General features: G+C 42.1%; 1 protein-coding gene and 1 long non-coding RNA gene across 2 annotated transcripts; one reads left to right on the forward strand and one right to left on the reverse strand.

The window, feature by feature from the left end:
• Positions 1–830: 830 nt before the first annotated feature.
• LOC149819360 (uncharacterized) lies at positions 831–10,459 on the forward strand. Its single transcript, XR_016427243.1, has 3 exons — positions 831–1,473; positions 5,761–5,857; positions 10,203–10,459. It is a non-coding gene; the product is annotated as an uncharacterized LOC149819360 (long non-coding RNA).
• Positions 10,460–10,901: 442 nt separating this feature from the next.
• Positions 10,902–12,188, reverse strand: LOC149819361 (uncharacterized). The gene is made up of 2 exons (XM_089984951.1): positions 11,521–12,188; positions 10,902–11,248 (listed from the first exon to the last, which is right to left on the reverse strand). Exons 1-2 carry the CDS (start codon positions 11,939–11,941, stop codon positions 11,031–11,033), a joined length of 639 nt encoding a protein of 212 aa, XP_089841077.1. The 5' UTR covers positions 11,942–12,188; the 3' UTR covers positions 10,902–11,030.
• Between the last annotated feature and the right edge of the window lie 2,403 nt (positions 12,189–14,591).

Genomic DNA, 14,591 nt, shown 5'->3' on the forward strand with positions numbered 1-14,591 from the left:
CACCACACCCGGGCGCCGGTGTGACGCGTCGCTTCTGGGCGACGACCTAGCAACCCTTGCCCATTTATCACTACTTCCGGGCCTAGAGAGTACAGCGCGTCGCTCAGTAGGGAACGCCCCAACGAAATTCTCATATTGGTTCATTTTCATAGGGTATGACTAAGTTTTTATGCTGGCTGTCACAGGCCTACCGCAACCCTCCTCCTTTATCCGGGCTTGGGACCGGCAGTGTATAACTAAAGAGTTATACACAGGCGGAGTTATTGGATCATGTACATTAATTAAAAAAATTGGCCTCAGTCTCAAATCTCGCACATGATTTAGCTTGTTGTGATTCAGGTTGGGATCCGGCCAATACTTGGATAATGTTTCATGTTTATGATGATGGAGATCATATCTGACCCGTTTGAACCACTGCGAATAAGGAAGTCAACAGGTTGGATATATTTGATATCCAACCCGTTACCGAATCCAATGAGTGTGATTGGGTTAAGAAAACCAAATCCAATTAGTAATCAAATTCGGATTCAGTATGAGGATTTCATAACCGAATCCGATTACATGTATTTTTTCAGATTCAGTATTAGTTTTTTCCCATCTGAACCCGAGTCCGATTAGTCAATATTCCAATTAGTCGGATTGGGCGTTTGACTACATTTGACCCGAACCCGAACCATTTATCTCCGGCCTAAAGCGTCTGGATGGCAAAATCGTAAATGTGTTCGTGAAGCGGGGCTCTTTCTTGAGCAGCTAAAGCGTACTCGAGACGCACCGACCTAATGGCAAGAGTATAAATTAGTCGTCAATCTGAGCACTTTTTCCTTAACGCGCGCTTTCACTCTAGAGCCATTCTCCCGCCAACCGCCCTCTCGGCCAATTCGAAATAACGCAGAGGGAGTTCGGTGTCTTCTCTCGCACCCTTCCCAAGAAGAAGAAGAGTGCTTCTGCAGGCCCTCGCAGAGTCCGTCTTCGCCTTCCCTCTCAGAAAACCAGAGCGATCTGTGATACCGAACCGATTGGAGGCCCTAATTTCCCCGTCAATCGGTGCTTAGCCCACGGCTTCTGCTTTCCTTTTGCTCATTCTCTCTACCCCTCGCAATTCTGCCCCAATCGCGAATTAGAGGCGTTTCCTCTCGAGATCTTCTTTGCTGTGCTGAGATTCCAAGGATGCAGAGCTGCGGCGGCGGCGCACGCTCGATGCTTAGCCCATTAGAATGCCGATCGGAGGAAGAATTCCGTGGAAGATGTAGAAAGAAGAACGACGATCGTGTTCTGTTCGATCTCGACCTTGGCGTCGAGTTTATCTGGGTTCGTGTTCTAAGCATGCGTGAGCGCCTGCCTATGATATTCAATGACCTTTTCTTTCGTTTTGTTTCTGGTTTCGGTTTCTGTGGCTCCTGCGTTCGCTGATTTTGATCTCTGCGTGAGGCGGGAGAACCGGGGATTTGTGGGATTGATGCTTCGGAGGAGTAGGTAAATTTGATCTCGTTTAATGTTTAATGCTTCTTCTGATCTTTATTGCTGCAGAATTGTGGACAAAAGTTACCATCTTTTGTGGTCCTCGCTTTTCGTGGGGATCTTCTTTCCAAATGATCTGTGCTCCAAAGCGATAGTTTCTGATTGGTGCATTATATAATTTTGTGGGATTGAATTTTACTTTTTTTTTCATATTTCCTTTTAAAGAAATTCTGGAGTCAATTGAGTAATGTACTTGTCGGTAAAGATTGGTGGAAGTTTATAATTGGATTTAGACGTTATGAGAGGGAATGTCTGATGATGATTTCTTGTCCATGGATCGTAATCACTCGAATATTTAGTTGACCAGGCAGTTTCTCCGTGAGATTTATGATGGGCCGCATTCTATCAGTTTGAGGAAGCGTGTTGATTTGCGTGCCTTTGATCCGTGGTTTGGTTTCTTTCTTTTCCTCCCTCTTTATTGGTTTTCTGGAATTCAGGAACCGTGCTTGCCATCTAAATGCTGTGGAGAGTACTAATCTGTTTGCTACTCAAGCAATTATGGTTACTAACTCGGCATCAGTTTCAGATGAAAAGGTGCTAAACATTGTTCAACTCTTAACGTTTGTTTGTTGATCCCAACAACCAGTCTTAGCACCCTGCTAACTAACCTGAATCGACATCTATATCTTTGTCCCTTAGACAAAGAACTGTATATATCGTCATGAACCTAGCCTTTAGGTAATCTTTGGGCTTGGAAAGGACCTAAACTACCATATATGGAAGATGTTTCTACACCAATTAATTGCAAGCATGCCATGGCAAGCTAATTCTTTGATCTTGTGTGAATATTGTTTTCTTACAAGTAACTGCAGGTTCTAGTCTTTAACTTGACATTCAAATTTGAGTTGCCATCTTCTACACGTATATTGTTGGTCCTAACAATTGCTAAATCATATACGGGAAGAGATTATTTACTTTGACAGCTGGGTTTATAATTTCTTTTTCAAATAAATTTCCTTTATGACCGGATCCTTGTTCATGGGCTTGGTGTGATCTAATCAACCTCAGTTCTTGTAGTCATCTGAGATCAAAACATTGTTTTCTAATTTCTGGCCCATCTTTTGATCACTAGGAAAAAAATAATCCATTAAAATGTCTGGATGATTTTTTATTGGTTGCGGTTATTTTGACCAAGTTTATTGGAAGTTCTGGGTAGCTTTGAGTACAAAATACAAACCGCTCTTTTTGTGGAAATGCTATCATGTACAAATGGTTTCTAATTATTTTTTTTCCCTTTTTGACTGGAACCTTGTTCATGGGATTGGCGTTATGTAATTAACTTTATTTCATCTAGCCATCTGAGATCAGAACAGTATTTTCCAATTTCTGGTTCATGTTTTGACATTAAACTGTTTGGATGTTTTTTTTTTTCGGTTGCCATTCTTTTGACCAAGTTTATTGGAAGATCTGCATTTCTTTGGGGTACAAACTGTTTTTTTTTGTGGAATTGCTATCAAGTAAAAATGGTTGGTAATGAACTCCTTGCCTACTGATCAATGTCTGTTAAACCATGTTCTATATTTATAACAATCTCTTATATTAATAAAAATTTTCTTGGGAACAAGTGATCCCTATATATTAAATTATTAATACAATTTGACAATCAGGTCACCAAAACCAAGATCAAATGAGTTTAACTTCACAGTATTCCTTGTCAGCCCTAGTTGGTATGTCAGTATGACTCAAAGTTACTTTCTTTTTTTAAATAATTTATTCTTTGATTTCGGGATTTTAGAGACAAGTTATGCGCTTAGTATTTACCTTTGTCTAACATGCTTTATTGGGTTGCTCATATTTGATAGCGTCAAGCTTGATTTTACCTTTGTCTAACATGCTTTATTGAGTTGATCTTATTTTACCTTATTTTGGATAATCACCGGCTTGATCATCAAAAAGAAAAGTTCATCTTTTCCTGAACTTTTTGCATATTGGGGATGGAACCTCTGTTTGCTTTTGTTTCTGCTTTATATTGTCACTATTGTGAATACCTTTGCCAATTGTTCTATCTCTATAGTAAAAGTGCTATTTATTGGGTTGAATGTAATAGTGTTATTGGTAAAGTTGCCATCTCAAGCATAGGTCAGGGGAGTGTTCGTCATGAGAAACGAAAATGTATGCTTATTAATTGCATCCAGTAGTGCAACTTTATTGATCTTTACTGTACTTCATGGTATCATCCATTTCTGTTTTTTTTTTTTTTTGGATTTATAACCTGAAGAAACCACACCTGACATGAAGACCTGGTCGCGCTGGTTCAGCCTGCCATACCTACGGTTGTCTTGCCGTCAGCATAAAACTCTGAGGCTAGGACCCCTGCCCCGGGGCCTATGCTACTCATTGGCTTTTGCAGAGGGGCGACGCCCATAGGAATTAAACCTTGACTCTCCGTTTAGCAGCCAAGGCCCCATCCCACTATGCCAACCCCCCTTGGGGCACCATTTCTGTTCGGTTGAAATCCACTTGACAAGCCTGATTTCCAAAGCAAGCCTAGGATCCTTTCATTGGTGGCTTTGCATGCCAGTTTGCTGAGTCATGGCCCTCCTATTTCTGGCTTTGATAACTAGACTTAAGCCTTAATTAGTCTGTATTGTCTCTGCAAGTTTTGCCTGCTCTACATTAGGTTCTCGGTTCAATTTGTTTCATTGAGTCTAATTTTCAGGATCATTTAAAAAATGATTGGGCTACTGAGTCTATGTTTACGTCATTGCTTTCAAATATTTTGATTGCCTAATTTTTTTTAGAATTTATCTATATTTTCAGTGCTTTGCTACCTCTTCTTTACACTTATAATTAATATTACCAAAACATATATTTCTTTGGTTTTTTATTGCAGGATGCCATGGTTTCCTTGGGTTTTACTAGGAAACATATTAAAACTGAAAAAAGACCAATATTAGTAACTATGGATGTGGCCCAACCCGATAGGATCCCAACTTGGTCATGTTTGGGATATATTACTTTCTTCAGCTGGAAATTCCATATGGAGTATTGGGTTCAATAACTTGGCTGTCATCCTAAAATTATATTTTTAATATTAGTTTAAGATTATCAAAATGATTGGTTTCCGATGTATTACCCCATTGTTTGAATGAATTTACTGGAATGCTCTAGAACATCAAACACGATGATCATCTCAATCTCATCATAGTGGGTGTCCCAGTGAAATGCATGAAAAATTCTGTAGCATCTGTCTTCTTGAATGGCCTGTTTTTTTCTGTATTTATATGATCTTTGTTGGCAAATCTGGACTCCAACCCTGAAGACTCATAATATAAAGAAAATACACTTGCAAATTTTCTATTGTGTTGGCAATCAATACTTAGTTCTTCAGTTTGGCAGAATTATATGCTAATTTTGTTGGGAATCAACAAGACGGTTTTCTCTGTAGAATTGAAGGTCCCGTACAGATAGTTTGGCTTTTTCATACAAGAGAACAGTCGAAGCATCTTGTTGATATCCTTTACTCTTTTGCCTTTTTCATTGTTTATGAACCTTTTTACTCCATTTTAATTTCCCCTTGCTTGATAAGATTGCTCTTTCTGAATCAAGAATATCATGTAATCCCCATCCAGCTTTTGATTCGAGTTTTCTATGAAAAATGGGTGGGGATCAAATTTTAGTTGGATTCTTGTGTCAGAAGTACTTAAACTAGGTCGTTAATTAGTTTTTAAACGCAGGCCTGGTTTGAGTGTCCTGTGATCTCACTTAGGACCAGTTTTCTTTTATCTTGAGACAAATCTTAGAATCTCTGAAAGATTAGAGAAAAGGGAAAAGAGATAATCATTCACGTTTTGTGATTTAAATAAATAAGCAAAATCTCTCTATTAAGTTTACCAATTGTACATTTTAACCTGTTATTTATAATTTCTCAGCTTCTCCTGTAGCTGATATTTCTGCTCATATGGTTTGGTTTTTTAGGTTATTCACTAGTTCAAGCAGATCGAATATTCACTTCAGTTACATTACTTAACCTTGCTCTGATATATGCAATTATGATGCCAATATCTACCTTGTCTGCGCGAACTTTTTTATTTTTGGTTGCTGGATTTTCTTTTGCAAACTCAATATCCAACGTTTTCACAGAAAGATTATAATGGCTCGAAAGCAAAGTATTTGCAACTGACAAGCAGCCATTTAGCTCCTATGTTGCATTGAAACTATGAATCTTAATGATTTCTTTTTCTAAATGGCATGTTAGATCGAATACAGTTTTTATTCTTATACGTTTGTTTTTGGTTCTAGTGTATTAGACAATGTACAGAGCTGTTGGAAACTCCGGTGGTATTAACAATTCTTGCATGCTGAACGCCCATGGGGTCCTATACGCACATTGTAACAGGTAACTTTCTATTTCATTTTCCCGTTAGAAATGTAAAGACTAGGACTATCTTTGTGATCCAAGTCTAGTAGTAATGGTATTGCTACGTGGATGGAATAAAGGCCTTGTTTGGAAACTGGGCGTCGGAATCATCCGTAGTGGATCTGGTGAATACCCAGTGCCATTTTTGTTTGGGAAGACAGGAAAAATGGAAAAAGAGGGAACTGGGGTGGTATTTGCCACCTTCAGTTTCTCATTTCAGCTACCACTTCCATGAGGTGGTAGTTGGGAACTATCACCCCACTTCCATTCTGACGGAGCTTCCGAATGCTCCAGTTCCTCTCCCGATGACCTTCCAACGTTCAAAATGTGACTTACGGAGGGCATTCCAAACTGGTAACCTGCTGGAAGTGGTAAATTCCCTGCAATGTTTTACCAATGGCCCCAAATGTGTTCATGGATTTGCCCAAACACTACAAGAAACCTGTGGATTAGCGACGACCTAAATTCGTCGTTAATCCGTTGCTAAGCCGTCGCTAAACAGTTTAGCGATGGCTTAGCGACGGATTAGCGACGGATTTAGGCCATCGCGAATTTTTGCTCGCTAATTGGCGAAAAAACTTATCTGTCGTTAATTCCGTCGCAATTTTGCGACAGATTAGCGACGGACATTATCCGTCGCTAAATTTAAAAAAAAAAATAAAAAAAAATTGATCCCTGTCGGGCGGTATTCCGGCAGCAATAAGCCGGACTTATACCGCACCCGACAAGGATTTCACAGACTTGTATCATCCTCCGTGAACCGGTGCTCTCCGGCATCGCCGTCCTCCGTGAACCGGCGTCGCCTTCCTTCAACAATCGCTCAGCCTCGTCGCCATCCACCGTGAAACGGCGTCCTCCGAACTCGTCGCCGTCCTCCGTCGTCACCGTTGCTGTCCTCCGACGTCGTCACCGTCCTCTGGTGTCGCCGTCCTCCGTGAAATGGCGTCCTCCGAAGTCATCGCCGTCCTCCGGCGTCGCCGTCCTCCGGTGTCGTCGTCCTCCATGAAACTGTGTCCTTCGAAGTCGGCGCTGTCCTCCATCGTCGCCGTCCTCCTCCATCGTCGTCGTCCTCCGGCGTCGCCGTCCTCCGTCGTCGCCGTCCTCCGTCGTCGTCATCCGCCGGCGTCGCCGTCCTCCGTCGTCGTCGTCTGCCGGCGTCGCTGTCCTCCAACAATCTGCCTCATCGTCGTCATGCTCTCCAACACGCTCTTCGACGGAGAGAGAGCGGTTTAAATCGCGCGGTCGATTTAAATTTCGAACGAGGAGAGAGGGAAAATTTCGCGCTCAGTTTAAATAAAAAATTAGCGAGGGATTTAGCGAGAGAATTTTTCCGTCGCTAATCCGTCGCTAATTAGCGACGGATTAGCGATGGAAAAATTCTCTCGCTAAAATGATTTTATTGTATTGAGAATTAGCGACGAAAAATTGTTGTCGTTAATCTATCGCTAATTAGCGATGGATTAGCGATGAAACAACCTTCATCGTTAATCCGTCGTTAATTAGCGACGGATTCATGAAAAAAGTTTTCTCTAGCTAATTTGTCGCTAATTTGCGACGGAAAAAATCCGTCGCAAATTTCCGTCGCTAATTAACAATTTTCTTGTAGTGAAACCATGGCTTATGTGGATTTCGTATTTGCATCCTTAGCTGCCACGGAACTGACAGTTTCCAAACAGGGCCTAAGAAAATACAGTAAAATTATCTAGCTTGCATAATCTTCAACACCTGTCCTATTTCTTGACCTTTATTAGTTAACCTTTTTCATTTAACTGATTTTTTGGGTCATTTAACCTGCTATTGTTTTCGAGGACAAACTTTTCATGTATACCATTCGTGCTTTAGTTATGGGTAATATTGGTATTTAGTAATATTTTCTATGAAAACAGACATCCATTGGTTTGGTCTTGGATACGTTCGTTGATTAGGTTGAATTTGGCAATTTGATATATTTTGGAGTATTATGGGCTTATGCATGAATTGAATCACATTCCTTACATCTTGTTGCCTTAGTGATTTTCCTCTTGTTTCCCAGAGTTTGTGTTTGTCTAGAAACCCCTGTTTCCAATCTCTAACTGGTTCGTTCTAGCTTTTCATTTTGACTGATCGTCACCTGTGGATGATCTAGTTTGCTATCCGGACCATCCGCATTCAGAAGTTGTACCATATATCTAAGTCATGCCATCTAGATTTTTTTTGGGGGGGATTATAAAGCTGGGGTTAGGCAGACCGCCATCCAGGATACAAAAAAAATCAAGAGATAACAGATAGCACATTTAAATATAAGATATCAAAGGGAACCAATCCGTTGGCTTGTCCTTCCACAAATGGTTTATCATTGATAAATGCCAAATTTGTTCATACAATTCACATGTGACTCTTGTTCGTTTTTCAATATTGAATTTCCACACATTCACCAACTAAAACGATGCCTGCCTTCAGCTTGTGTTGCCATCTGCAAGTAGGGTTATATGTGACAATGTTATGATGTCTTTTCTCATTTCACTATTTTTTTTTTGTTTTTTTTCAAGACTTGAGCTCTTTAGAGGAAAATGTTGACTACACTCGTGGGAGAACTCCAATTTTCATTTTTTTTTTCAAATTTGATTCCCAGATGTGATTTACATGTTTGGTTTAGTAGAAACTGGTCTTTGAATCATGTTTTTCCAAAGTGTGTTGGAGTTTTCAGTGGTTGAAAAATCAGCAGCCTACAAACAATGTACCTACCGGATTGTTAACCATTAAAAAAATCTTATTTTTTAAGGGGTCATTCTTACTATTTTGATCATGCCGAACTAGGGATGGCAGTGGGGCGGGGCGGGGGACAAGGTTTCCACCCCCGCCCCGCCTCAAAATTTTATCCTCCACCCCCGCCCCGCCTCCGCTGCGGGGATGGATTTTATCCTCCACCCCCGCCTTCATCCCCGTTTCATGTCCTCCACCACGATCGACGCAGTATGTGCCCGGTATTCCTCCTCGAAGGCGGAGTTGAACCGCCTCAAAGCCCGCCTCGCGCTTTCGGCATCGATCACTACCGGCATCTCCGCCATGGCCTCGCTCCACGCCATGCGCTTGTAGTTAGCGACGTACTGCCGAAGCTTCTTGGTGCGCATTCTCCCCCAAGCGTCGCCGAGGACGAGTCGGAGATTGGAGCTTTGCACGTTAACGATGATGTACTGAAGATTGTTCGTAAGGAAGAGGTAGGAGAGGGGTACGTCTCGGTAGAGCTCCGCCCTCCCGTCGAGCTTGTAGAGGAGGCTGAGTATGAGGGTGGAGGCCTCCCCCTGCGACGGCCAACAGTGGTCGGCGACGGCCCGGCTACAATGATAATGCGGATGGGGAAGGGGAAGAGGTGACGGCCCGACTCTTAGGAAATTAGGGAAGGGAGTTAGGGTTAGTAAACAATAAAAATATAAAGGGTTGCGGGCGGGGCCGGGACGGGGACGGGGACTGGGATGGGGCGGGGGAACGTGCCAGTCCATCCCCGCCTCCACCCCGGACGGGGATGGATTTTAACCTTCGTCCCTGCCTCCATCCCCGTTTCATACCCTTCATCCCCGGTCCAAACGGGGCGAGGCGGGGCCCCGCTTTCCCCCGGTCCACTGCCATCCCTATGCCGAACACATCAAGGGGACAAATTTGGTTAAAACTGCCCGTCCTTCTGAGTTTCAACCAAGGGGTTCAGCACCCGCAAATGTAGCCACTATTTTCCTCTTTGTGCGCATGTCGCCTGACATTTTTTCCGCATTTTGGGGGACTGGATCCCCAACGCGTATCAAATTATATAGAAAGCTCCCTCTGCTATTTTTCGTTTTGTGGCATTGAATATCCCTAAAAAAGGAGGAAAAAAAAAGGTCGGACCCCTTGCGTGTTTGACCTTTCCCAGTCCGACTTTTTTTTGACCGAAACAAAAGCGTGGCATTTTTGTCCGCCTATCAAAAACTTATCTTAGCGCCTTTTCTTCTCGTGGTGATCGTATACTATAATACTGAATTTTGACATGAGATGGAGCGCACTTCTGTGCCCACTTAAAAGTTTTTTTTTTTTGTGTGTGTGTGTGTGGGGGGGGGGTCGGTGGGGGGTCATTTTTTATTTTCATGCGTTGCTAACTTCAAAGGCGTAGGGGGGGGGGGGGGGGGGGCGGGCAGGACTGGGCTGTAGCCCCCCCCCCCTCACATGAATCCTAGCTACGCCACTGGCTAACTTGATAATCGCAACCCCGTATTATACAGTCTCGCTTTTGCTGATAACACCTATACACTTTTTTTATCCTTCTTATAATCTCCTTTTCACTATTATGAGACACCTTCTAATCTTGACTGGTCAGAGAAGCTTCGCAAACCTGGTGAAAGTCCATCCGTCCCTGACTCATGCCGGCAGCAAAAGTTTATTGGTCTGCAACTCAAGAAAGCCAGGGCAGGAACATGGTGGATCTAGGTATAATTGTCTCCAGCTCCAGCCTAGTTGGGTCTGAACTTTCCGGATTGAAATTTGTTCTTAAACTAGGTTTGGATACTCTCTACCAGGTTTAGCAGCTTAATTTTCCATGTTACTGCTTAATAAAAAAGTCCCAATTTACTGTTCTCTCTCTCTCTGAGCAATTAGCATGGGTACTCCAAATTGAAAGTGGCTGTTGGTGTTAATTTGCTGATATAGGGTCATGACTCATGAGTAGTTAGGAATCATGACACTCCTCTCTGCATTAGCCTTTGCTTGGTATCCCCCTTTCGCTGGGGCCTTAGCAATCCGTGAACAGAACTAAGTGTTCATTTCTATTCTTGCTAGTCCCTTCCCCAGCCAAACCCTCCATTTTAGCATTAGGAAAAAAAAGCTTCGTCTTTATGGGACTGCCCCTATAGGAGAAATTTGATATGAACGTAATTATTGCAACTCTCTCTCTCTCTCACACGCACACGCACACATTGCCTGCCTGCCATCCATGGTGTAAGGACTTGATGGAGATACATACAGTGTATCTCATTAAAGCTTTAAGGGGTATCATCAGAGGACCGGGTGCTACTGTAGATACTGATAAAATTTTTGACCGCATTTTAAATGATATCTACTAAATAATGTTTACATATTTTCTAATATTGCAAACAGACAATCCTTATGGTTTACCATGCCTCTTGTGAACCGGCCATGCTTGCTAATCTTATACATGGAGACTTCTCGAAAGATTGATTCTTATAGACTGCTTTTTGGTGGGGTTGGTGTTCATGATCCGAATGCTCTGTCTCAGAATATCCATCTCCCTTTCTCGTTTTGCACTTGCTTTCTCCATCTCCATAACCTTTGCCTTCAGTACCTCATTGATCTCCTGTTTTGTCTTCAGTTCCTCCTTCAGCCATATTATGCAGAATCTTTCCTCTTCTGTACATCAGAAAATTTAGAGCCATTAGCGTACGTTTGGATACATCAACTCGTTTCAGTCGTATTTCCTAAAGCCTTTGATTTCGTAAACTATGAATATCCGTCTCTGATGCCTTTTTAAGCTCTAGCCCTTCTGGGTGGAAATTCAAAACCTGAAATTTGGGCTTTTCCAGGAATTTGCTCGAAAGCAAATTTGTATATTCCAGAGACGAGAAATTTGTGTTGGCATGGAGTTACACTTCTGAAATTGCAACCCCGGGTCTCTCTCTTACCTTGATGGTGCGGATTAGAGCGAAGTGTTGTAGCTTGAATGAGTTGGTCAAGTTCGTTCTTGATTGCGAGGTACAAACACTTCCATTTCTCAACTGCCTCCTCTCTTTGCTTTTGCTCCTTCATTTGCTCGACCAAGATGTAGGACCACTCGCTCTCCTTCATCTCCAGCAGCTGCATATCGCTTCTGGCGTATTGCTCGCAGCAGCTGGCGATGGCACTTATCTCCTCTTCCAACTGCTGCTTCTCCTGATTCCACTCTGCTTGCTTCATTGCCAATTCTTTCCTTTGAGATCTCTCTTCTCTCTTCCTTTCATTCCTCAATTGCTGTATCTCTGCTTGGAGACGTTGGATTATCTGCTTTAGTTCAGCTGGGTCTTCACGTGGCCTGGATTTCAAATGTTTCCTCAGCGCACCGCCCATTTTCCTTTGCTGCCTCAGAGAGAGAGAGAGAGAGAGAGAGAGAGAGAGAGATGGTTGAGACGTGTTAAGTGAGTGAAATGGACATTTAAAAAGCTTGGAGAGTCCACAACAATCTCGTGGAGGGGAGAGAGGTGGGACATTCCACTAACCACTAACGACTCCTTTATCAACGCTAGCAACAGGATCCCTTCATTAAAATACGATGGGTTCCATCATACATTCAATCCTAGCCATCCAATCAACAGCTGGTATGTATGATGGAATCCATCCTATTTCAAATGATGGGGTGAGGCCCTTCTCTCTCTCTCAAGATAAAACTTGCCTTACATGGGATCCTTTTCGGTTGTCATTTGGAATTAAGTTTGCTATAAATATTTTTTTGCATTGGTCAAAGAAATTTTTGCAAATTTTTACATGTTTTCACGCGTCGATCATATTTTTGTGTCTTGGGTGAATTTCGTACTGGTCCCTAACTATGTCGCAAATATTGCCATTATCTGTAAAATTATCACGATGTTTTGCACGAATATTTCGATAGTAGATATTATACTGAAAATAACGGATACTGCAAGAAAAAAACCCACTATGCTGTTAACGTGATTTTAACCTGTTATTAACTTGCTAAAAACACTTTTCTTGCAATACTTCTATGCTGTTTATGTGCTTACTAAATTTTTGTATATAATTTATTGTATTCTATATGTTCGTCTTTCCCTCTTTGAGATTTTCTGGAGAATGAGATTTGAGACTGTAACCCGTAATTTACCGGTTAAAGTTAAACTCCAAAAAGCCTCTCACTTATCGCTAGCTTCAAAAGGCTCCCCCCTTTGGTTAACCCTCATATAGCATAAGATGAGGTGGTTTCTTAGTTAACGATTGCACCGATAAGAGATTGACTGACAATTGGTCAAAGAGACCATAGCACCAATGGGGGCTCCGCTTGTCTGGTAGGAGCAGTTAGTGCACGTCACCTTGTATTGTGACGTTGCAAGTTCGAACCCCAAATGGTATAGTTGTATAACTGTTAGGGTCTGCCTAACCTCAGCTTTCTCTGTCAAAAAAAAGAAAAAAGAGAGACCATAGCAGCAGAAAAAAAGAGGCTGAAGCCATGCATCATAGTTAGGCCACCAGATAGTACACTTTCGATAAAATACGCCTCGACGATGCGGTCTCCTTAAAAATTCTAGTGTTACTCTCCTTCCAAACTACCCACCACTCTGTTATCAACCAGCACTTCCATGCATACGACCACCTGCTGGATTAATGCAGAGATGCAGGACCAATGATAATGTTTCTGGCAAAGGATGAGTCCTAGAACCTCATGCCCAATATCTGCCAAGAAAATTTTATCTCTTGAATAATGGATGGGAGCCGTCAAGTTTAGGTGGAATTATATTTTTAGATTTAAAGATCAAATTGAATTAACATTAGCGCTTTAGTTAGGGTTAAAACTATTCATTTTAATTGCAATTGCAATTGGAGTGTCCACCAATTTTCCTGCAACCATGCTGATCGATGAACAAAAGCCCTTGATTCTTTAACTTCCTGGGCCCCAATATTAATTTTTTCGACAGAGAAAGTTGGGGTTAGGCAGACTCCTACCTGTTATACTAACCATACCATTGGGATTCGAACTTGAAACGTCCCAACACAGGGTGAAGTGCACTGACTCCTCCTACCCGACAAGCAGAGCCCCCCTTCGGTTGGTCACCAATATTAATTGGATGGATGAACAAGACCAAAATACTAGGTGTCGATCTATGAATCATTCAGTACTTGATGCTTAGGAAAATTGGGGAACCAAACTCCAGCAATAATTCCGGGAAGCTGCCCACGATTCGGAGCACTTGGGTAGTCGCAGAGGAAAATGATTTTGGTATTTCAGACGTTTTATCTGCTTAGTTAATAACCATCGTCCATCCCTGAACTTTTTAAAACGAACCGGGTTTTAAAAGAGTGGCCGTTTTGTGCTAATGGAAAAGAAGGGACTAAAAGAGAGACCTTTCTAATAACCCTTTTATTTGGAGTTTTTTTTTTTATCATTATACTTCCAAGTTCCAATCTCCTTTCCCTTCGTGAATGGGTCAATTTTATGAATTTATCTTTAGTAAGAAGCAACATTTTCGTGTCTAAAAAGCCAACCCCTTGATGGCAATCCCATAGACGAATCACGTGATGTTGGGCCTGTGACCTGGTATCGCATGCATTCACTATTCTGCTCATAGGCATGTGTTGCCCTTGGCGTTGGTGCAGATGACTTTAATGGCATTTACTAGGCCTGTGCACGCAGTTAGTTTGGAGTGTGGGAGGGATCGTTGTAGAATGTAGAGAATAGTGAAAACGCTAGTGCAGCGCATGTCAGGAACCAACCGACACCATCCATCTCAAGGATAAATCCTGCACTGGGTAGTCCAATTTGTTTGTATTCCCCAGAAGGCGTCGCGGTAGGTTTTGCAATAGCATATTATTTACACGGGATGTAAACGCACCATAAGGTTGTGCTTCATGGTGCTGGGTTTTTTTTCCACAAGGAAAACATTTCAGTTCTCGGTGGGACTCATGCACTTCATCAAATGCACAATTTTTTTTTCCTTGTTTTCGATGGGGTTAGACGGAACCCTACCAGTTATACAACTATACCATAGGGATT

This window comes from Nuphar pumila, chromosome 13 (genome assembly GCF_984573655.1).
Source record: "Nuphar pumila chromosome 13, dmNupPumi1.hap1.1, whole genome shotgun sequence".
Classification (NCBI taxonomy): Eukaryota; Viridiplantae; Streptophyta; class Magnoliopsida; order Nymphaeales; family Nymphaeaceae; genus Nuphar; species Nuphar pumila.

Coding starts and splice junctions, on each gene's coding strand:
- LOC149819361 (XM_089984951.1), bottom strand. CDS start 11,941: ATGGGCGGTGCGCTGAGGAAACATTTGAAATCCAGGCCACGTGAAGAC. Junction 11,249..11,520: donor CTCTAATCCGCACCATCAAG/GTAAGAGAGAGA, acceptor TCTGATGTACAG/AAGAGGAAAGATTCTGCATA.